General features: G+C 38.1%; 1 protein-coding gene across 18 annotated transcripts in view; it reads right to left on the bottom strand.

The window, feature by feature from the left end:
* The window catches only part of EIF4G3 (eukaryotic translation initiation factor 4 gamma 3), a 316517-nt gene that overhangs the window by 194325 nt on the left and 97962 nt on the right, over positions 1-24230 (bottom strand). For 14 of the 18 annotated variants that reach the window (XM_049617900.1, XM_049617884.1, XM_049617888.1 and 11 more), the window contains one exon: positions 8692-8820. The exons of 2 other annotated variants lie outside the window; for them this stretch is intronic. Coding sequence is in view for 14 of the 16 variants with exons in the window: in XM_049617884.1 (XP_049473841.1) it covers positions 8692-8820 (129 nt within the window). In the remaining 2 variants the exon portion in view is untranslated. Of the gene's footprint in view, positions 1-2080; positions 2139-5884; positions 6328-8691; positions 8821-24230 lie in introns of those variants that run through there. 2 more of the 18 variants (XM_049617896.1, XM_049617899.1) reach the window with 2 other exon arrangements.

Raw genomic sequence — 24230 nt, 5'->3', positions numbered from 1 at the left:
CCAAAATTTATTGGCATATGCTAATTTCTGTAGCTGAGTTGAAGTTGCAATTTCAGAACCATAAAAATCCAAAAAATCTGAATGTCACAGCTGGGTAAAAAATAGATTGATGGCAATAAAGTGAATCTCTCTTCTAAAAGCATGAGAAACAAATGCAATGTCAAACTCTATAGGGGTGAACTTACAAGGAAAATGCTGAAAGAATTCACTACCTATTAAAACAGATGAGTAGTAGCCATAGAAATCAAGAAAAAGCAGAATCAGACTTACAAATACAAAGAACAAACTGATGGTTGCCAAAGGGAAGGGGGGGGTAGACAAACAGGGGAAATGGGTGAAGAGGAGTAGGAGGGAGATACAGGTACGCTTCCAGTTATGGAATGAATTAAGTCACAGGAATAAATGGTGCACCATAGAGAATGCAGTGAGTGGTACTGTAATAGCCTTATATGGTGACAGATGGTAGCTACACTTGTGAGCACGGTATAAGGTACAGGGTTGCTGAATCACTATATTGTACATCTGAAACTATTGTAACATTGTGTGTCAACTATCCTCAAATAAGAAGAGGAGGAGGAGGAGGAGGAGGAGGCGGCGGCGGCGGCAGCCCGCCACAGCAGTGGAGGCTCACAAGATGTATCCAGAGAAGCAACTCTACATGTAAAGAGAGAATCCTAAACTTTTTCCTCCCTAACAAAGTTTATATAAAAATGAACATCATCAACAAAACTGGAGCCTATATCAAAGACAACAGAAGAAATGTGTATGAAATCACAACCAGTTTTTACAGATTGATTCTTTCAAAATTCTTTGGCTTTCTAAAACAATGTTGACTTAATGTAGGATTTTAAAACTTTCACTCTTTATACTTTAATATTTCAAAATACAAGTTCTCATCTTACATATCTGCCAAACAGAATCTACAATATGGGAGTTTAGGGTGAGAAAAGTCTGAATAATAATTACAACTTACCTATCATCCTTGCTGCAACATTTAGAAATAACTAACCAAAGAAACTTTGAAACAAAATCACTGGGATTTTTCTCTATGCAATGAAAAGTATAATCAAGCATATAAAAATTACTTTAGGCATGTTTCATGGTAAGTTACAAGACTGCATAAAAAAATCAAATTCCCCTGACAGGAAAATATTTGGTGAACTCCTGCCTTATAAAGATGGTTGCAACTGTTTTATTAATAAAAACAAAAAAATGACAGAACAGGTGAAGTTCTCTAATCAAGTATGACAATATTCAAATAAATCTCAACGATTAGAAGAAAAAAGCTTACCACAATTATTTAGCATGTACCAGATGAAACCACAAACATAAATGATGTGGATATTTTATAGGTCCTTGTAACTTTTATACTAATGACATCTGTAAAGGCATGTTAATTGACAAAGTGTTTTAAAGACAATATGCGATGAGGTTTTCAACAAGGTATACATTTTTAAGCACACATATAACCAACGGGAGGGGGAAAAAAACCAAACAATTTGGCACCAGGAGGGCCCCCTCAATAGAGTCAGTACTGCAGATTTCTGAACCCACATCAAATCCCCCTATGTGCCAGGAATACAGCTTCAAAACACCACTCATTTCAAAAAATACTTCCTTAGATAGCCACAATGTGTTCCATGGGAGAAAGGGAGTAAAACACAACAAATTTTGCTTTGCTTTCTTTTTTTATGAAAATTCAATACTCCTTTATTTCAATAACAAAATGTGATAAAAATTTTCACAGCTTTCTCTATTTTATCCTGGTTATCAGCAAGGCTGTCATAGCTATCAAATCAGATTTTATTTGCTTCATGACAGAAATAAAAAAAAGATAAAAGCTTGCATGCAGTAAATAAAATCATTATTTATCTTAATAATAAAGAAAAAGCAGTTGTAAAACCTGAAATAATTGGTCAAGAACTGCAAAGCAACATGAGACATTTTCTGTAATAAAACAAGACCTCTGAAAGGAAATTGAAGTCTGGAAGTTGGATAAAGTGAAGAGTTGTTCAAAACTCACTCTTTAGTAATCACGAAAATTGTAGTGTTTAAAAGAAATATATCATGGTACACTTACCATGATGAGCATTGAGCAATGTACAGAATTGCTGAATCACTACACTGTACACCTGAAACTAATAAAACACTGTGTTAACCATACTGAAATTAAAATTTAAAACTTAACAAAATGAAAAAAAGAAGCAGCAGCAGCAGCACGACCAATCACCATACCTCAATGGAGAAGTCCTTTGCTTAGAATTTCAAGAGACAATGAAGACTCGAACCAGTGGACCATACACCTTCACCATTCTCAGTCCACTACAAAACATGACTGAGTCGATCTCCCAGAAGAAAGAAGAGCCAAAAGAAATTTCCAGGAAAAGCAGGCAGAAAACATTTATCACTCCACTTCTTGGGCAATATTCTGACCACGCCTTCTCACTAATTACTGTGAACATAGCTTAGGAGTCACACAGTGACATCAAGAGAAAAAACGAAAAGGCCTAGATGTTGAACCTGATAATCAGTGCCAGCCTGGTCTCCTTATTTTGTAATTTAGCTCAAATCTACAAAAATTAACTGAGTTAAGAAGCAAATGTTTAACTACAATTAAGCAATAAGTAGAAAACATTTTTGTTTTGCTTAAGATAATGCAAATAACAAACTCCTGATATTTTCTTCAAAGATAAAAAATAAAACAGTGTAAAAGTCTACCTAACTTTAAATTTAAAAATACACAATACAAAAGATTTTCATAATAAGAATTGGCTCCTCTGAATTAGTTTCTAAAACTTATGAAGACTTTTTTTTTTTAATAAGTGGTTCTCATTTTTTTTTTGTACATTTTTTTTTTTAACGTTTATTTTTGAGAGAGACAGAGAGACAGAGCATGAGCAGGGGAGGGCAGAGAGAGAGGGAGACACAGAATCTGAAGCAGGCTCCAGGCTCTGAGCCGTCTGCACAGAGCCTGACGTAAAGCCCGAACTCACAAACCATGAGATCATGACCTGAGCCAAAATCGAACACTTGACTGAGCCACCCAGGTGCCCCTAAAACCTATGAAGATCTTAAAGGGAATTTAGTTCTCATTTAATATGAAGCTCTTGTTTACAATGAGAAAAACTGAGCATTACAAAGAACTTCCACTGGGTGAAACTTGGAAATAATACTGGCAGGGCTGAGACTCTTAAGTCTCCTGACTGCTGGGAGAGGGTATTTTTCTACTTACTTTGAAATATGCCCCAAAAGATATTTTTTAAATTCCAAATTCCTGACCATTTCCTTCATAAATGCATTCTGGATTTAGTGACTGTTGAAGGGCTGCCATTTTAGGGTAACTGAAAAGAATCCACACCTTAAAAGACTATGTCAAACTGACTGAACTTTGAAAACATCATTTTGGGGTGCCTGGGTGGCTTAGTAGGTTAAGCATCCAGCTCTTGATTTTGGTTAAGGTCATGATCCCAGGGTTATGGGATGGAGCTTTGCATTAGGCTCCACACTAAGCATGGAACCTGCTTAAGATATTCTCTCTTTCAGGGGCGCCTGGGTGGCGCAGTCGGTTAAGCGTCCGACTTCAGCCAGGTCATGATCTCGCGGTCCGTGAGTTCGAGCCCCGCGTCAGGCTCTGGGCTGATGGCTCGGAGCCTGGAGCCTGTTTCCGATTCTGTGTCTCCCTCTCTCTCTGCCCCTCCCCCCGTTCATGCTCTGTCTCTCTCTGTCCCAAAAATAAAAAATAAAAAAATAAAAAAAAAAGATATTCTTTCTTTCAATCTCTCCCTCCCCCGTTCACACACTCGCTCTCTCTTAAAAAAAAAAGAAAAAAAAAATTTTTTTAACTATTAGTCTTTTATAGTGTAATAGTCCAAAGTTTTTTACTTTGATTAAACAAAATCACCAGAGGGGAGAGGAGTGGAAAGATTCAGAAGTCATGTAACAAAGGAAAATACAAATAAAACCTTAAATTTCACATGTGCACGTACACGCACATACATACGTAAAATCTTATCTCAAAGGCAAAGAAGCAGGTGAAGAGGTTGCCACTGATGATTTAAGAAACAGCCTGGGAGCAATTTTCTACAATTTCTCTCTTTTATGTTTCAAAGCTATGAAATTCACTTTTCTTCAACTTAGCTACATTCATTTAGACCCTAATAGGTTCATTTTGTGTTAAAACATTGAGTCACAAACACAATCACTTGAAAAAAAAAAAAAATTCACAGAGGAAAGGGGAGACTCATTAAAAAGGCCATGTGCCTTGGGGTGCCTGGGTGGCTCAGTCGGTTGAGCTTCTGACTTCAGCTCAGGTCATGATCTCACAGTCTGTGAGTTCAAGCCCCGCATCGGGCTCTGTGCTGACGGCTCAGAGCCGGGAGCCTGCTTCGGATTCTGTGTCTCCCTCTATGTGCCCCTCCCCAGATTGCTCTTGCTCTTGCGCGCGCTCTCTCTCTCTCTCTCTCTCAAAAATAAATGAAACATCAAAAAAGTTTCCTTATTCTAGTCTTGAGTTGATTTGTGCACAAGAATAAACCACATTACTGCTAACAGAAAATGACCAAGGTTGGCTTCTTCTCTTATCCTGGAATGGATAAGCCAACGCAGGAGATAAGCAAAGACTTGGAAAATATCTCAAACTCTTGGGGAGAGCTTCTGAATTTCACACTAATACCAGTCACATAGCTAAATTAGAGCAGTTAGACATTCATTCACTTGCACACACACATATAAATCCTGAGGAGAACCAAGTCTGACAGGCATGAAAATAATAAAAAGCCACTTACTGAAAGTAATTAGCATCTCCTATTCTAAGGCAGGATTTTATATAATCTTCATAACAACTCTCTTAAAGGGTGGTAGGACTCTAATTCTCACCTATATAATGACATCATGTAACCAGAAAGAGAAAGACCAAGCCCCAGAAACCAGTTCTGTTGACAGTCCAAGCCTGTAATACATTTTTCTTCTGTTTTGAAGGCTATGAGTTCCATTATGATCCACGAACATATCAACTGTTAAACCTAAGGAGACCACGTTTCCCACAGAAATCCTCAATTTTCCAAGCATGCCAATTCAGAAAAACTTCCTCACTCTATCAACACATGTTAAGACACTGTTAGGAAGCAAATGAATCCATGTAAGTCTACCTGTGTCTGAAAGGAAAGAGAAAAAGGGGACTGTGAACCAGGTGCGATTTAGTGGGTTCCTTCATCAAATTAGGAATTATGGTAGCAAAACAGACCACAAAGAAAAGCAAGATAATACTTGGTGACCATTCTCCTAGGATTCTTGTGCTCTGACTTCTAAAGGCAATAAATGGCACACACAAAGGCAATGGTAGGCTCAACAACTGAGACCACAGCAAGATCACTATTTTTAAATGCAAACTTTGCATTTTCAAGCAGCAAGGTCTTTCAGAAAACTTAAGTGCTTTCAGCCAACTGCCCAGGTCAAACCATAACTTATAATAATAAGAATGAGAAACTGAAAATAAGTTTTCCCCTTATGTTACGGTGATCAGTACTTTCGTCTGAGGCTCAAAACTTACCTTGTTTGCCTATATAGTCAACATGGATCTGGGTTCCTTAATATGTATTTGTAAAATTTTAAAATATTTTCCCCTTCCAGCTGACACAGTGTTAAGCTTTGTCAATAGAGGGACCTATAGAAATACTGCAGAAGGAAAGAGTTTTGATTCCTGGTTCCTATCTGGCTTACAAATCACTTGGCTTCTCCAGTGATCAGTTGCCCTAGACTGCACAGCATCTTCAATGCCAGGCTTCTACAGCAATGAGCAGCGGCCAGCAGTACCCGGTGGTCAACAGTTGCCTCTATTATTTTCTTAGGCAGTTTTGTAGCAAAATACCTCCTCTAAGAAACCTACCTGTGAAGAGCTTTCCCTGAGTACTCTAGAAGGAAGAATTGTGGCAAACTGCAGAGGGTAGATTTCTAGTAAATTCCACCGATGTGGCACCACAACAACTTCTCTAACATTCAGTGAGTCACATCATGCCCTATTCAACAAGGTCTGGACCTCAACCCAAGATGGGGGAGAAGTCTCTTACCGAACACTACCAAGGGGAAAAAAAAGCAAAAACAAACACGAGACTTGGCTGGCCTTCTATGAATTTTAAAAACAACATATACTACGTATGAACGTGCTACATTTTGACCTTCCTAAAAAGTCCCCTAGAGGATTTCCAATTTTGAGTGAAGAACCAAACAAAAGAAGACTCTGCAGCAAGTTTGTGATGCAAGTTGCTCTACCACATGGGACCTATGATCCAGCGTAACCATGGTTACCTGAAGTATCTAGGATAAACAGAGATGGTATAACAAGGAGCCTCTAGCCACTGCACACTGCAGCACTTCTTTGCTATAAGAGATTGGCACTAGAGGATCCAGCACTCCCCAACAGCCCATGGGGTGAATTTCCAGCAAGTTCCACAGGTAGGATTTTTAGGAAATTCCACTGGTATAATACTACACTGATTTCTCTACTATTAGGTAAGCCACAGCCGTGCACTCTCCATTATCAGCCCTGGAGAAGGAGGTTCTCCCATTTGTATTCTGTCTCAGACCCAGGAGAAGCATCTGCTTCTTGTATTTGCTACTTGTATATTTTCTAGAGTTCTCTTTCTTTAATAAGCCAATCGCTCATCATTCCAATTCGTTATACTGAATTCTCTTTTATTAGATAATCTCTACACCCAACATGGGGCTTGAACCCACAACCTCAAAATCAAACAAGAGTCACATGCTCTATTTACTGAGCCAGACAGGTATCCCGTGAATAACCTTTTATATGAAACCTTCCCCATTCAAATTACCAAATGGTTTTTCCCTCCTGATTAGACTCCAACTAAAATACCATTATCAACAGCGTGAGTGTTCTCATCAGTGCCATGAAAACCAACACAAGAACCTAATTTTAAACAATTAAGAGTTCATTTTGACAAATTTTAGCTTTAAAACTAAAAATTAAATAGGAATGATGTAAACTTAGTTTAAGCATAGTACTAAGTCCAAATTAATGTATATATTTCTTAAAATATCAATCATGGTTTGGCAAGTTATAGATTCCTTCTCCAAATGTTCTGCAGTCTTTAAAAAAATTTTTTTTATGTTTATTTATTTTTAAGAGAGAGAGAGACAGAGACAGAGAGAAAGTGTGAGTGGGGGAGGGGCAGGGAGAGAGGGAGACACACAATCTGAAGCAGACTGCAGGCTTTGAGCTGTCAGGCAGAGAGCCTGATGAGGGGCTTGAACCCACAAACCACTAGATCGTGACCTGAGCCAAAGTCAAATGCTTAACTAACTGAGCCACCCAGGTGCCCCTGTTCTAGAGTCTTTAAATGAACATTAAATAGCCCCTAATAATCACCAGCGTTTAACATTATTTTTAATAAGTAATACCTTATCTCTCTTATTCTATAGGGTGTAAAAGGCCTAAAGTAGGGGTGCCTGGGTGGCTCAGTCAGTTAAGCATGTGACTCTTAGTTTCAGCTCTGGTCATGATCTCACAGTTTGTGAGTATGAGTTCCGTATTGTCAGTGCAGAGCGTGCTTAAGATTGTCTCTTTCTCTCTCTGCCCCTCCCCATTCATGCTCATTCCTGCTCTCTCTCTCTCAAAATAAATGAACTACAAACAATTTTTTAAAGGCCTAAAATATGGAAGTGACAACTGAAAATAATGTTGTAAGCTTTCATTTTTAAAAGGCGCGGTTGTGGGGCGCCCGGGTGGCTCAGTCGGTTAAGCGTCTGACTTCAGCTCAGGTCACGATCTCACCGTCCGTGAGTTTGAGCCCCGCGTGGGGCTCTGGGCTGATGGCTCAGAGCCTGGAGCCTGCTTCCGATTCTGTGTCTCCCTCTCTCTCTGCCCCTCCCCCATTCATGCTCTGTCTCTGTCTCAAAAATAAACGTTAAAAAAAAAATTTTTTTTCTTTTTTAAATAAAAGGGGCAGTTATGTATAAACACTGACAGTCTGAAATGGCATGGGTCAAATGGCCTGACCCTCTCCACATTCCACGAAGACACGTCGTAATTATAGCATGCTCTTCACCATAAGGAGCCCAAAACAAGCATGTAATGGTGGACTGGTACAAGCTAATCAAGATCTTGAAAAATGGCTTAAAATGCGGGCGATACACAGTGACTTTTTACAACAGTGTTTCAATGTCCCTGCACCTGCTAATTGGAAATACACCATGGAGTTCACTATTTAATAGTTCAACCTAATTTTAACCCTAAGACAGTCCAATAACCTATTTATGAACTCAAAAACCAACAAAGAAGCCCACCACAATTACTCAAGAGGTAAAAACACCCAACATTTTTTTTTAAGTAGAAAATAACCATCACCACTCCATCAAAAAGAGAAGGAAGACTAGATTGCACACTGAAAAGCAAAAAAGTGCTTTGTGTGGTTTTTAATGGACTTTAGAATCATACTCTAATTTCTTGAACAACACAAAGGAAAACTAAATATCACTGACAGTTCCTTTTGAATGACTCCATAATGAAACTGTATTAAAACTGTCAGTAGCCACAATGAGAGGTATATCTAAAAATATTAAAACAAATTACTCTTCAAGTAACATTGTATGTTACTGCTCAGAAGTTTGCCTTAAAAAAACAGAAACACTACTTTTATATGGAAATTTCCTTAAAAATAAAGAAGTTTATCTTACTTGAGAGAGTCCAGGGGACGATGCATGTCCCGGGGGCGTTGCCGCAAGATTTGGGTGCCCCTTGTTTATTTCATGTGCTGAATAAGGGGAAGGGGTCGGGGGTCCCGGTTGTCTTGCTACTTGTGTTACCTGTGAGGAAATCAATATTTAGTAAGAGCTTTATATTAGTAACTCAATCTTAATAAATACAGCTGAACTGGTTAATTTTTAAAACTGAACTATCTGTCTCATAATTTATACTAAAATAAGTGCCAGACTGACTAAAGGCTTAAAATTTCAAAATGAAGCAATAAAATGCTTGGGGGGGGGGGGGGGGGGGGGAAGCATGACTATTACCATCAGTTTGACAAAAGATTCTTGAAGCACAATCTAAAACCAAACCTTAAAGGCAAAATTATGCTAAATGCAAGAAGGTACATTTGAAACTAAATATTGTTTAGTTTTTTTATTTTTTATTTTTTATTTTTTTTAAATTTTTTTTTTCAACATTTTTTATTTTATTTTTGGGACAGAGAGAGACAGAGCATGAACTGGGGAGGGGCAGAGAGAGAGGGAGACACAGAATCGGAAACAGGCTCCAGGCTCCGAGCCATCAGCCCAGAGCCTGACGCGGGGCTCGAACTCACAGACCGCGAGATCGTGACCTGGCTGAAGTCGGATGCTTAACCGACTGCGCCACCCAGGCGCCCCAAATATTGTTTAGTTTTAATACAATGCCACTTCTAGGACATTTTGTAAAAGAAACAAAAAAAGAAAAATGATTGCAAGAGGAAGTGGATGACTACAGAATGGACACAGGAGATTTCTGGAGTGAAATAACTGTTCTGTATCTTGACTGTAGTGGGGATTACATGTCTCTCTGTGTTCGTCAAAACTCACAAAACTGCACACTACAAGGTGAATTTTACATTATGTAAATTATACCTCAAATCTGAACCAAAAATGGGGCAAATTATTTATAGAGTATACTCTCATTTTTTTTTTTTTATTTTTGGATTTTGGATTTCGTATTAAAGTTTATTCATTTATTTTGAGAGAATCACAGACAGCGTGAGTGGGGGAGGGGCAGAGGGAGAAGAAGACAGAGAATACCAAGCAGGCTCCATACTGTCAGTGAGAACCCCAATGTGGGCCTTGAACTCGTGAAACAATGAGATCGTGACCTGAGCTAAAACCAAGGGTAGGATGTTTAACCAAGTGAGCCACTCAGGCAACCCATCTCATTTTTGTTTTTAAAACTGTACACCTAAATATACATGTAAAGTCACATGTTTGCATATTTCTATATGTATATCTAAGCCTACAATCTATGTCTACATATATGAGTATATATGAAATACCCATGCATTTACACATACTCGCAGGTATATATGTCCTATTAAAAAGATGTGTAATGACTTACACCAAGATCTGAACAGAAAGCGTTACAAGTATTTTTTTTTCTCATTTTCATTTTCTAATATAGTTCAATAATCATGAACTTGTACAGAAAAATAATTAGCATATGTTTCTATGTAAACAAAAACTACATTCTTCCACTTTTTCCTGGTAATAAACTGCCCATTAGCCAATGATGATGGATATAAAACTACATTACCCAGGCCCCTTTCCAATGTCCAGCAATGAATCCCAGCCAGCTACTCTCAACCACAATCTAACCCAAACTAGCACTGACTGAAAGTTTGGCAAACCTCCATGAATGGGGGGCAAATTTTATAGTCATCGAATATGAAAGAATCCATTCTCCTTAAGGTGAAGTCCTCAAATGGGGGGGGGGGGGGGGGGCATGAAAGCTTTTACAATCTAGTAGAAACTACAGACCTCTCCTAGAATCATATTTTTAAAATATTTATTCAATTATTTTGAGAGAGAGAGAGGGAGCACATGCAAGTGGGGGAAGGTAGAGAGGGAGAGGGAGAGAGAGAATTCCAAGCAGGTTTCATGCTGTCACTGCAGAGCCTAATGCAGGGCTTGATCTAACAAACCATGGGTTCATGACCTGAACCAAAATCAAGAGATGGACACTTATCTGACTGAGCCACCCGAGTGCCCCTAGAATCATATATTTTTTTTAATTTTTAAAAAATTTATTTATTTTGAGGCGGGGGGGGGGGGCGCCGTGGGCAGAGAGAGAGGGAGACAGAGAATCCCAAGCAGGTTCTCCCCAAGTCAATGCATAGAGTCCAATGCAGGGCTCAAACTCACAAAACGGTGAGATCATAACCTGACCCAGAATCAAGAGTCGAACACTTAACTAACTGAGCCACCCAGGCACACTGGAATCATATCTTTAAATGCATAAAATATATAGGATTATGATAAAACCAATTATATTGAAATATATATATATATGAAAATATAAAGATAAGTTTGTGATATAGTAATATATGTTCTTTATAATATATTAAAAAATAAAAACTAATGATAGATATTGCCTGCATCCATAATTCAAAGAAATTGTAACATTCAATTAGATATTTTCTCCTTCCAAGTCTCAGATTCCCTGATTTCTCTCACAGTTAAGAATTCTCGGGGCGCCTGGGTGGCTTGGTCGGTTAAAGCGTCTGACTTCGGCTCAGGTCATGATCTCACGGTCCGTGAGTTCAAGCCCCGTGTCGGGCTCTGTGCTGACAGCTCAGAGCCTGGAGCCTGTTTCAGATTCTGTGTCTCCCTCTCTCTCTGCCCCTCTCCTGCTCATGCTCTGTCTCTCCCTGTCTCAAAAATAAATAAACGTTTAAAAAAAAAAAAAAAAAAAAAAAAGAAGTCTCTCCAGATAGAAAGGAAAGTGGTTTCCAAATGATACTCGCTTTTCCTGGAATTCCCTCAGTCAGAATCTCTGAAGAAAGTCTACTCCCTGGTAACCCAACTTTAGAATTCCTTATGTCTATGTAAAACAGCTTTAAAACCTGACTGACCCCAATGCTGAAATAAAATGGATTCACAGAGAACTAACTAGAGGCAAAAAGCTTACAGGCTAAATAAAAGAGATATGAGTGATGCTAAAATGTGACGAAAGTTTAAGACTTAAAATAACTGTTAATTTTTCTTGTTACGGCTTTATGATTTTCTTCAAAATGTTCTTTCCACTTCTGACTGAAAAATTACATTTATAAGGGAATGAAGTTTACTGTGAAATGCTATAGCAATTATAAATCTCAGGAAAATTATTCAAAGGATAAAAACTGGATTACTATTTAAACATCTACTTTAGAAAACCAGTAACTAGAAATGAAGAGTTCCTGCAAGCAAATTTCTCCCTGACAAGGCTTTGTAAATGTATACTCTTATTTCACATGGTTGAGAAGTTATTTTAATATCTGGCTAAAATAAGATATCAAAATGGACTTTTAAAAATGTTTAATGTTTAGTTTTGGATTTTTTAATTTTTTAAAAATTTATTTCTTTTTGAAAGAGAGAGACAGAGACAGAGCACAAGTTGGGGAGGGGCACAGAGAGAGAGGGAGACACAAAATCTGAAGCAGGCTCCAGGCTCTAACCTGTCAGCACAGAGCCTGATATGGGGCTCGAAATCACGAACCACAAGATTAATGACCCAATCCAAAGCTGGACACAACTGACGGAGCACCCCAGGGGCCCCTATATTTTTAACATGAGAAATTTACACAATGAGAATAGCAGATATCTCTTTTGGGTGTTTGGTCCAAGAACTGATTCCTAAGTTATGGTTTTTAGCTATAGTTAGATAAAACTAGTCAGCAATATTTTAAAGGAAGACAATGGCCATAATACAGAATTGAATTAAAATATTTATATTTTTGTAAAATAAACAAGTTGTGATTTATTCATCATATTGTACATTCTTTCTAATATTTGGACCTCTAATAATAAGAATAAAGAACGGAAAAATAAATGTAAAACATCAGTAAAGTCAGGAGTTTCCCTACTCTGAGTTACTTCTGCAAATGCACAATCAAATCCCAAATCTTCTGTACTAACATTAGGAGATCGTTCACCTCCTCTATCACCAAGGAATTTTATTTTTCAAATTAATCTGGAAAATCTTCCCCCAAAAAGCTATTAACACAGTTATGATGGGTTTGCTACAAAACAGTAACCTGCATATTTGTCTACTTTGCCAAAACATCTGAAAAAGCCACTGGTGTGCATACATTTAGAAGACCTTGCTGCATACTTAACCTCAAAAACATCAGATTATGAAGGTGAAAATAAGTAGCTCTTTGATGAGCACTAGGTGTTACATAGAAGGGTTGAATCACTATATTGTACATAATAAACTAATATCAGACTGTATGTTACCTAACTGGAATTTAAATGAAAACTTTTTAAAACTTAAAAAAAAAAAAAAATTCACACAATGAAATGAAGTGATAGCAAATAAGTTAGCTATATAAAATCCATGTAAGCTAAATTCTCCAATCCATCCTGATAAAACAATCAAAGATTAAATTTAATGAGGATAATAAATCATTAACAATACAGGAAATGTAAAAATAAATTATTGTTGGGGCGCCTGGGTGGCGCAGTCGGTTAAGCGTCCGACTTCAGCCAGGTCACGATCTCGCGGTCTGTGAGTTCGAGCCCCGCGTCAGGCTCTGGGCTGATGGCTCGGAGCCTGGAGCCTGTTTCCGATTCTGTCTCCCTCTCTCTCTGCCCCTCCCCCGTTCATGCTCTGTCTCTCTCTGTCCCAAAAATAAATAAAAAACGTTGAAAAAAAATTTAAAAAAAAATAAATAAATAAATAAATTATTGTTGATTAAGAGTAAATAAATATAAGGGCGCCTGGGTGGCTCGGTCGTTAAGCGTCCTACTCTTGACTTTGGCTCAGGTCATCATCTCGTGCTTCGTGGGTTCAAGTACCACATCAGGATCTGAGCTGACAGCTCAGAGCCTGCCTGGGATTCTGTCTCCCTCTCACTGACCCTTCCTTCTCACACCAGCGCATGCGGGCACGTGCACTCTCACACTCTCTCTGAAAAATATGTAAATAAACATTAAAAAACCCACCCTGGGTGGTTATTTAAAAATAAATAAATAAAAATAAGTAAGTATTTTAAAATATTACTACATGTATATCATAACAAAAGTAAAATTTACAGGGGCACCTGGGTGGTTCAGTTCATTAAGCATCTGACTTCAGTTCAGGTCATGATCTCACGGTTCATGAGTTCAAGCCCCATGTCGGGCACTGTGCTAAAAGCTTAATGCTTACAGTCTGCTTCGGATACTGTCTCTCCCTCTCACTGCCTCACCCCCACTCGTGTTCCGTCTGCTGCTCAAAAATAAATGAACTTAAAAAAAAGTAATAAAGAAAGTAAAATCTACAAAAAACAAAAAACAAAAAAACGAAAAAGCTTTACCCCACTATTAGAAGGCAACAGGACATAGGTACTGTGAAGGAGTTTACCTTGTCTCCAAAACGACAGAACAATGAGTCACAACTGCCTTAAAACCGTGCCCAAAAAATGATTCCAGTTTGGGCCACATATTCTAAAGAAAAAAAAATCTCACTTCAAAAATTAGGAACATAAAGATATATTCAGGGGCACCTGGGTGGCTCAGTAGGGTAAGCATCCAACTCTTGATTTTGGCTTAGGTCATGATCTCACGGTATGTGGGTTCAAACCCCCCATCAGGCTCTGCATTGTCAGTGCAGGGACTACTTGGGATTCTCTCTCTCTCCTCCTCCCCTGCTCCTGTTCACTCCCTCTCTCAAAAATAAACATTAAAAAAAATTTTTTTACAAAGATATCCAAGAGCACTACAAAGAGAAAAAGGCAGAAACAGCAAATAATGGGAAAATAAAGTAACATAAGTAAACAACGGACATAAAAAATATATAAATTTGGGCTGTTATCAATAGAAATTGATATGTTAAATACTCAGGAATAAAAAAAAACATACACTATTTGGAACTGTAAAGAAATTCTTCTATATACTAACAAATATGGGGAAAAAAACACATCAATGATTTCAGATAAAGGTTAGTGTTCATATGGTTTGTTTTTCCCTGAAAACTCTTGAGTGTGCTTTTTTAAGAGTACTGTATCAGCCAATACAAGTGTTTGAGAGAAGAAGAAAATGCATTTTGCCAAAGCCATAAGTATTATGCTATTACTACATTAAAAATTTCCTTATATGGGAATGCAAGCTGGTGCAGCCACTCTGGAAAACAGTATGGAGGTTCCTCAAAAAACGAAAAATAGAACTACCCTACGACCCAGCAATTGCACTACTAGGCATTTATCCATGGGATACAGGTGTGCTGTTTCGAAGGGACACGTGCACCCCCATGTTTATAGCAGCACTATCGACAATAGCCAAAGTATGGAAGGAGCCCAAATGTCCATCGATGGATGAATGGATAAAGATGTGGTGTGTGTATACATATGTTATTCGGCAGTCAAAAAGAACGACATCTTGCCATTTGCAACTACGTGGATGGAGCCGGAGGGTATTATGCTAAGTGAAATTAGTCAGAGAAAGACAAAAATCATATGACTTCACTCATGTGAAGACTTTAAGAGACAAAACAGATGAACACAAGGGAAGGGAAACAAAAAGAATATAAAAACAAGGAGGGGAACAAAACAGAAGAGACTCATAAATATGGAGAACAAACTGAGGGTTACTGAAGGGGGTGTGGGGGGGGGGATGGACTAAATGGATAAGAAATGGGCATTAAGAAATCACTGTTGCACTGTATGCTAATTGGGATGTAAATTTTTAAAAATTAAAAATAAAATTAAAAAAAATTTTCCTTATAAAGCAAGCACCAATGAAAAACAACCTTCATAGGCAAATATCCCTAAGGTGTACACCCTCTGCCATTCTTAATTTTTTTTTTTTTTAAACGTTTATTTATTTTTGAGACAGAGAGAGACAGAGCATGAACGGGGGAGGGTCAGAGAGAGGGAGACACAGAACCTGAAACAGGCTCCAGGCTCTGGGCTGTCAGCACAGAGCCCGATGCGGGGCTCGAACTCACGGACCGTGAGATCATGACCTGAGCCGAAGTCGGACGCTTAACCGACTGAGCCACCCAGGCGCCCCATCCTCTGCCATTCTTAAACAGCTAAGCCACACTGCAGGAATCCTTCAGTACTGTATTTTGGCACTCCCTCCCAAAATTGGATGTTTCTACTAATAAAAGCAAGCCAAAGAAAATAAATCTGTATAAAAGTAATAGGAGAAGGGTAGTGGCTGGTTCACAGCGATGGCATGTCTCAGCCCATGGGTAGGAGTGAAGGACCAGAGAGGAGGTCCTAGGGACCTGGGGAGGGGAGGACAGGAACAAGCAGGGCAGGGTGACCAGGCTGCCAGTGTGTTCAGAGAGCACAGAAGCCATCTCAGGTCCCAGCCTAAAACCCTCCAGGGTCTGTGGTCTGCAGAAGGGCCCCCTCTGAAGAACCTCTAAAGGAAATAAAAATGTTCACATAGGCAGGCATTATCTACAAATAAGGAAGTAAAAAGGACAACTGACTGAATTTTGGAGGATAACAAATCACCCCCAACTCCCCACCAGAAAAAATTTAAACTAATGCTGTGGACTCCTTCGATGGTTTGCCTCTGAGAGAAACCTTCAAAAAAAAAAAACAAAAAAAAAAAAAAAAAAAAGGAAGGAAGGAGGAAGGAAGGTAATAGGAAAAGCACAAAAATCATATCCTTCTAAACAATTTTTCCTAGAAACAAGCTGCTATATACAATAAATCTCTGACCTGCAATTACAACTCTATTTAACGGAAAAAGACTGTTATTACAAGTGTCATACTGCATTACACACTAGGTTTGCTTTTACCATATTACAGAGTTTAATATCTTTGCAAGGAAGAAGGTATACCAGCTTCAATTAAAAATTATACCAGATAGGGCACCTGCATGGCTCGGTTGGTTAAGTGTCTAACACCTGGTTTGGGTTCAGGCCATGATCTGATGGTTCATGAGATCTAGCCCCACTTTGGACTCTGTGCTGACAGCAAGAGCCTGCTTGGGGTTCTCATTCTCTCCCTGTCTCTGCTCCTCTCCTGCTCGTGTGCACATATGTGCTCTCTATCTAAATAAATAAATAAATAAATAAATAAATAAATAAATAAATAAATAAAGTTATTCAAGATGTAAGCAATTAACACAACCCCAACCGAAGGAAATGGCACAAGACTAATGAGGTTGTTGGGGTTAAAAACTAAAGTTACATAAAACTTTGAATACTTCTTTCAAAATATTCCTAAATTAAGGATTATTGAACCTTCTAATCTCTGGCTAAAGTTTCTTCTCTCTGGCTAAATTATCCCATTTCAGACCTTGTTGTTAAACTCCATCTCCTTCAAAGGTAAAGGGAAGTTTTTATAGAATGAAAAAAAAAGTTTCCCCATTATTTCAAACATATTACTACCATCTCAATTATGGATGCAGGAAAGACAGGTATAAAATAGCTGATTATGACAAATACTTAACCAATTCCAAAGCTAAAATGATTGTCTTTCACATAATATTAATCCTAAGCAAAATTAATCAAGAATTTCTTCAAGTGCAGTGTGTGTATTGAAGTTTAAAAGGTATTAAAACAAGGGGGTGTCTGGGTGGCTCAGTCAGTTGAGCGTCCGGCTTCAGCTCAGGTCATGATCTCACAGTTTGTGAGTTCAAGCCCCGCGTCGGGCTCTGTGCTGACAGCTCAGAGCCTGGAGCCTGTTTTGAATTCTGTGTCTCCCTTTCTCTCTCCTCCTCCCCTGCTTGTGCTCTCTCTCTCTCTCTCTCTCAAAAATAAATAAACATTAAAAGGTAACAATAAGCTCAATAAGCTTTTGTATTTTTTTTTTTTTTACAGATACAGTATTTTTGCATTGGCAATAATGTGGAGGTCCTCAAATTCTCACCCATTTGCTGGTGAAAATGTACATTTGTACAACCACTTTGGGACAGGCTACGGTAACCATGAAAACAGGCACACCCTGTGCCATGACTCCCCCATTCCTACCTATACCTCTATGAGACAAAGGACAACGTGTGACAAGGTACACGTACAAAACTGTTCATGGTCGTACTGCTGTTAGTAACCCAAACTGGTAAATAACACACTGTGGATTAACAGAAGAATGAAATCAATAAGGCAATATTTCCCTATGTAGAATTCAATGAAAAACTAAAGCAACTCACTACAATCTGGATGATTCTCATTAACACAGAAGCACATTCACAAAATGATTCCCAAAGAGTTTCAAAACAGAAAACACTTGACTAAATTAGTTTAGAAATGCATAAATGGATGGCAAAACTGTCAATAAAAGCAGGGAAATTTTTAAGGCAGATACATTACTTTGGGAAGACAGGGAGTTGTGAACAGGAAGGGCTACATACTATTTCCTTTACTTGGGAGGTGATACATAATTTCTGCTGTAAGATGATTTTAGTTTTTAGTTTTCTGCACTTTTACACATGTAAATTTTAATCCCCTACCATTCTCTAAAAAAAGATTAGAGACAAAAAACAAGCAAACTACCCAAGGACTGGAGTAATATATTAGTTAAGTTAGCATTACTTATGTGGCTGTTACAGAGTAGAAAGTATATGGAAAAAAATAGTATTGGCACAAAACAGGAAAACTCTAGAACTATGACCCAGTGAAACCTTCAGCTCGCTAGTGAATTTCCATTCAAGATTTCTACCTTAAAAAAGTTTCCTATAAAAACGGATATATCGTGTATGCTGAACAATATGAATCAAAGGATCTTTGGAAAAGTTATAGGTAAACGATAACGATCATGCAAACTAAGATTAGTCAGTAAGTTTATGAAGTTTATTTAGTGCTAAATCACCTGACGTGACAAAATATTCTGGCCAATTAAGAGCTATCAAACATAATCTACAATTTTCAAATAATAATTAAAATATAGAAACAATTAGGGGTGCCTGGCTGGCTCAGTCATTTAAGCATCTGACTTCAGGTCAGGTCATGATCTCACAGTTCGAGAGTTCAAGCCCCATATCGGGCTCTGTGCTGACAGCTCTCTCAAAGATAAATACACATTAAAAAGAATTTTTTTTTTTGTTTAGAATATAGAAAACAGTTAACATTTCCTAAACATGATCATTCTTTTATGTCCCCAGAGGAGTGGAAATACCATGCAGGAAATACATAGGGGGTGGGGGGGGGGGGGGTGCGTGGGGCAAGGTATAAGCAAGCAATAGGGAATAGAGACTATGGAGAACTAGAGAGAAAACCCACCCTTCAAAGGGTAACAGCCACACAGACATTCAGCTGTAGCCAAAGTGCAGCCATTCAGGAATTCCAGATAAGTAGTGTTCTATCTCCCACGTTTTCAAGAGAAACCAAAGATAAGGAGTTTTACATGAAATTTTCCTGATTTCCGAAACATTATACAAACCAAATAAAGCACATCTACACATTAAGTACAGAGGCAAACAGTGTGTGACTCTGGCTCTAGGGGTACCCTCATGATCATCACCAAATATAAACTTTCTATTTTAAGGAAGCACTCACACAGAGAGACTTGTGACTGGATTCTAGACAGGCACTGACTGCATACAGATATATTGTTAAATGTCATACACACATATATAAGACACTGTGTTTTTTATTTACTGCATATATATAAATGCCTAATATATAACATAAGCAATAAAACACACTGCTTAAAAACCACATAGTAATTAAATCTTTATTAAAAGGGTTAGAAAGGAAAACTCCAAGAATCCTATCAAGTCATGTTAATGTTTTCAACAACAATTCATCTAAAGAAAAAGAGCACACAGTTTATTTCTGAGAAGCGATCCTAACTTTTTTATACTAAGATAAAGTTTATTCACTGAAGTCCTCTAAAATCATTCCAACAGCTGTAACGCCCACATGGAAATGACCAAGTTCAATCAGGGGTAGACTGGAAAGATTCCAAAGCTTTCCTTAATTGGCTACTTTCAATAACATGATCCTCTAGCAGCTGAATGGGTAAGTTTTCCCCCTTACTTTTTCATATCATCCTAGTATTTCCTTCAAATCATTTATTTCCCACTATCTCCAAGTATTTATTTATTATGGATACTGGGAAATAAAAGCTGGCCTACTCAACTTAAAAGGAGCACTAGAGTAGATACTGGAAAACCTTATTTAGTATTATGACACTTTTCAACTTCTCTCTGGCATTATCACCACCAATGCCCACCCACCATTAAGAAAGAAAGAGAGCTGAGGTGCCTGGGAGGCTCAAGTCAGTTAAGCGTCCGACTTGGGCTCAGGTCATGATCTCAGGGTTCATGTGTTTAAGCCCCAGGCAGAGCTCTGTACTGACAGCTCAGAGCCTGGAGTCTGCTTCAGATTTTGTGTCTCCCTCTCTCTCTGCTCCTCCCCAACTTGCAATCTGTCTCTCTCTCACAAATGAATAAACATTTTAAAAATTAAAAAAAGAAAGAAAAGAAAAGAAAAGAAAAGAAAAGAAAAGAAAAGAAAAGAAAAGAAAAGAAAAGAGTGTAGGGGCACCTGGGTGGATCAGATGGTTGAGACTCCAACTATTGGTTTCGGCTTGGGTCATGATCTTGCAGTTTTGTGGGTTCAGGCCCTACATCGAGCTCTGGGCTGGTATGTCCCTCCCCCACTCGCACTCTGTCTCTCTCAAAATAAATATAAATAAACTTTAAAAAAGGAAGGCAGGAAGGCAGGCGGGCAAGGAAGAAAAAGTAAATGACCATCTTCTCAGCTACACCCAGAGGTTGAACCATACGAAATTTCAGATATTCAAGTATTTCTGACATTTTAAAAGAAGCCAATTTTATATGATTCAAGTTATACTTAAATATTGAAGCAGACATATGTTGTCACAGGCAGTTCTACCACAGACTTAAAACAGTAGGTGGGTGGAGGCATTACTGTGAGACAGAAAGGATTAGAGGGAGAACAGTGCAGGAAAAAGTAAGTTTCAGATGCCTATTAGACATCCCATTGTAAGGGATTCATACTCAGTTGAGTATATGAATCTAAGCTCGAGAGAGGAGTCAGGGCTAAGGAGGATAAATTTAGAGGTAGGTTCATCATCAAAGTTCCAGACAGTCTCTAAGCTAACTATAAAACTAGCAAATGAAAAGATGAAAAAATTTGAAATTTATAACCTGGGGAGGCAAAAACCAAAGCAAAAATTTATTTCTGGACCAATTTGGTAGTGTTAATTAGTACATACACAAGAAGTGGTCACTTTCCCCATGGAATCAACATGGTTTATTTATCTGCTTATAATTTTAAAAGAAAAACCAAGCTTCTCATAGAATAAATCAGTAATAAACTAAAATTTAAAAAAATCAGAACCTCAAAGGCAAAAAAGGTGACTGACACAATTTCAGCTGTCCTAGGATCAGTAAGGATCTAGTATCGCAGGAAAGAGAAAACAGCAACAGATTTTTTTTTAGGTTGGCTCAGTATTTTTTAATTGAGGTATAATAGACATAAAACAATTTTTCTCAAAAATATTGGGTCTGCTGGTGTTAGAACAGAATATAAAGGACAGGAGACATACCACACAGTAATTGTAATACAAACCAATTTGATACGATTCCTAATTTTACCTCCTTTGTAATACAGTCAACACTAAAGCTTCAAAGTTGTATTAGCCACTGTATGAAGCTACAAAGAAAGATAAAATAACCCTTATTCTAAAGTAGCTCAAACAGAAAGAAGTCACGGGTAAACGAATCATGTGATAAATGCTATTTGATGTATATGTAAAGTATTACTGAAAACCAGAAGTAACCAGGGCTGAAACTCTGGAAAGGTTTGGTGACATCTGAGTGGCACCCTTTGAACTAAAAAGCTTCAGTTCAGACCAAGAATTAAAGACAGTATATTGAAAAGAAAATTAATGGGTACAGAGGTAAGAAGGTAAAACATGTCCCACAAACAGGCAAGGGTTCTCTTTGGGAAGGGTTTATGGAGGAGAGAGAGGTTAAGTAGAAAGAAAAGGGGTTGGTACAACCGCAGCCTGATTTTAGAGCCAGACTGTGAAAATCTTTCTAAGGTTTTCCTTAGAAAGCCTTTCCTTTCTAAGATATTTTGTTTTTAATAAATTTTTAATGTTTATTTTTGAGAGACAGAGAGAGACAGAGAGAGAGAGAGCGAGAGAGAGCGAGCAGGGGAGGAGCAGAGAGAGAGGGAGACACAGAATCCAAAGCGGGCTCCAGGCTCTGAGCTGAAGCTACAACTCACGAACTGTGAGATCATGACCTAAACTGAACCTGGATGCTCAACCGACTGAGTCACCCAGGTGCCCCCAAAAGTATTCTTTTTTTAAAGTGCACAACAAAACTACAAAACACATGTCAAAATGAGTGCAAGATGCTTTCATAGCAAGAATATAGGCCATTTTTTTTCCCCTCTTAGATTCTTCTGAGTTTCACTTATTTCTAGCAGATACACAATTTGATAGTGAACAACTGTGTTTTTTAAAACTTGATAGTTAGGTTACCACATTGACCTATAAAATCCTACTTAAGCCAATGAGGAAGACAAGGTTCACGTTATCCTCTCTACCCGTTGCCACTCAGAGCAGTCAATCATCACTGTGATTCTCATGGCCTGTTTGTCTCCTTGGAGTACATATGGAAAAGGACAGAATGTAACAAGCACTTATGACAGTGCTTGAAAACAAGTGGCCGCTCAGACCACGGAGTACAAATTCTATATTATATTATTAATTCCACCAAATTTCACACTACCTGAATTTGGCTCTTTGACAGTAAACCTGATTTAGAGTATCGACTCATAAAGGCCAGGAACAACTCAGGTGGCCAGGGCTGCCTTACAGTACAAAGGAATCAGGTTAAGATAACAAATAGATTTTAATTTCTTTCATTGCTAATCACAGCCTGGACAACTGCCATAAGATTTCAAAGTTCTGCTTTTGGAAGGGAAGATTGTAGCAGAGTAGAGAACTGCTGAATCGCTATAATGTACACCTGAAACTAATATAAGACTGTAAGTTAACTGTACTGGAATTAAAAGGAAAAAAAAAAAAAAAAGATTCCAAGGTCCTTTTTCAACTCACCAGTAAAACCTTAATCAATTAGAAATAGCTGTCTTGGGAAAAATTACAAAGTGGTAAAGAATATCTGTTCTACTAAAAGATAATCCAACCATTTAGTAAAACTATCTTCACATATAAAAACTAATTAACTCTTGGGGCACCTGGGTGGCTCAGTCAGTTGGGCATCCGACTTCGGCTCAGGTCATGATCTCACTGCTCATGAGTTCAAGCCCCACGTCAGGCTCTATGACAACAGCTCGGAGCCTGGAGCCTGCTTTAGATTCTGTGTCCTATTCTCTCTCTCTCTGCCCCTCCCCCACTTGTACTCTCTCAAACAAATAAATGTAAAAAAAAATTTTTCTTTTTTTTTAAAAGGAGGGGGCGTGCCACCCAGGTGGCTCAGTCAGTTAAGTATCTGCTTCGGTTTTGACTCAGGTCATGAATTCACAGTTGGGTTCTGAATTTGAGCCCCACATTGGACTCTGGGCTAGAAGCACGGAACCTGCCTGGAATTCTGCCTCTCTCACTTCTCTGCCTCTCTCCCGCTCCCTAGCTCTCTCCCTCAAAAATAAATAAACATTAAAATACAGAAAATTTAAAAAAAAGATAAAAGATAAAAAGGGAACTGAATTAAGTGGAAATTAAACATGTCCATGTCTATCCAACCTTACAGTAAAAAATGACCTTGCTATTCATGCCACCAATTTCACAGGGGTAAGTAAATCTATGTTTGAAATAACATTTTCTTTTTCCTTGAAATAATTACAACTCCACTTACCACACAAGTCCAATTTCATATGACTCATTTTATTTTAAACTGGTCCCTATCAGTTCTTTTATTTTTAATAGTACATAGGATGCTTTGTGAATGGCCCTGAAGGCAATATCCAAGAGTTTAATGAAACACATTTTTGGAGTTCTCTAACATTAAAGGTCTTGATTGTTGTTTCTTCTATTTTCTTATCTGAGAAATTCAAAAGCAATTTATAGGTGACATTTAACAACAAAACAACTTTTTTGTATCTTTAAGGTGAATCCTTCTTTTGAAAGAGAAAAGTCAAGTAAATAAATATTAAATGATATTTTAATTAGGTATGTGTTTTAATATTTAATGCAAAATTGCTCATTAACAAGGAATCCTAATTTTCATAAATGTAATTACTCAGCAAATGCCAAGAAAAGCAGAAAAACAGACCTAGAATGTTTAAAAACCAGGGTATAAATAATACCCACAATCTTATGAGTGAGGGTCCTTGCATTCTCATAAAACTTCAATAAACATATGTATAGTTTCTAAGTTCCCTGCTCTGAAAGTAGATCCATCGCTTTCATCATGTGATCAAGAGTCCTGGGGTATCTGGGTGGCTCAGTCAGTTAAGCATCCAACTTCGGCTCAGGATGTGATCTCAAGGTTCGTGAGTTCAAGCCCCGCGTCGGGTTCTGTGGTGACAGCTCAGAGCCTGGAGCCTTCTTTGGATTCTGTGTCTCCCTCTGTCTCTGCCCCTCCCCTGCTCACGCTCTGTCTCTCTCTCTCTCTCT

This window comes from Panthera uncia, assembly GCF_023721935.1.
Source record: "Panthera uncia isolate 11264 chromosome C1 unlocalized genomic scaffold, Puncia_PCG_1.0 HiC_scaffold_4, whole genome shotgun sequence".
NCBI lineage: Eukaryota > Metazoa > Chordata > Mammalia > Carnivora > Felidae > Panthera > Panthera uncia.
This window is presented reverse-complemented; position numbering and strand designations above follow the sequence as displayed.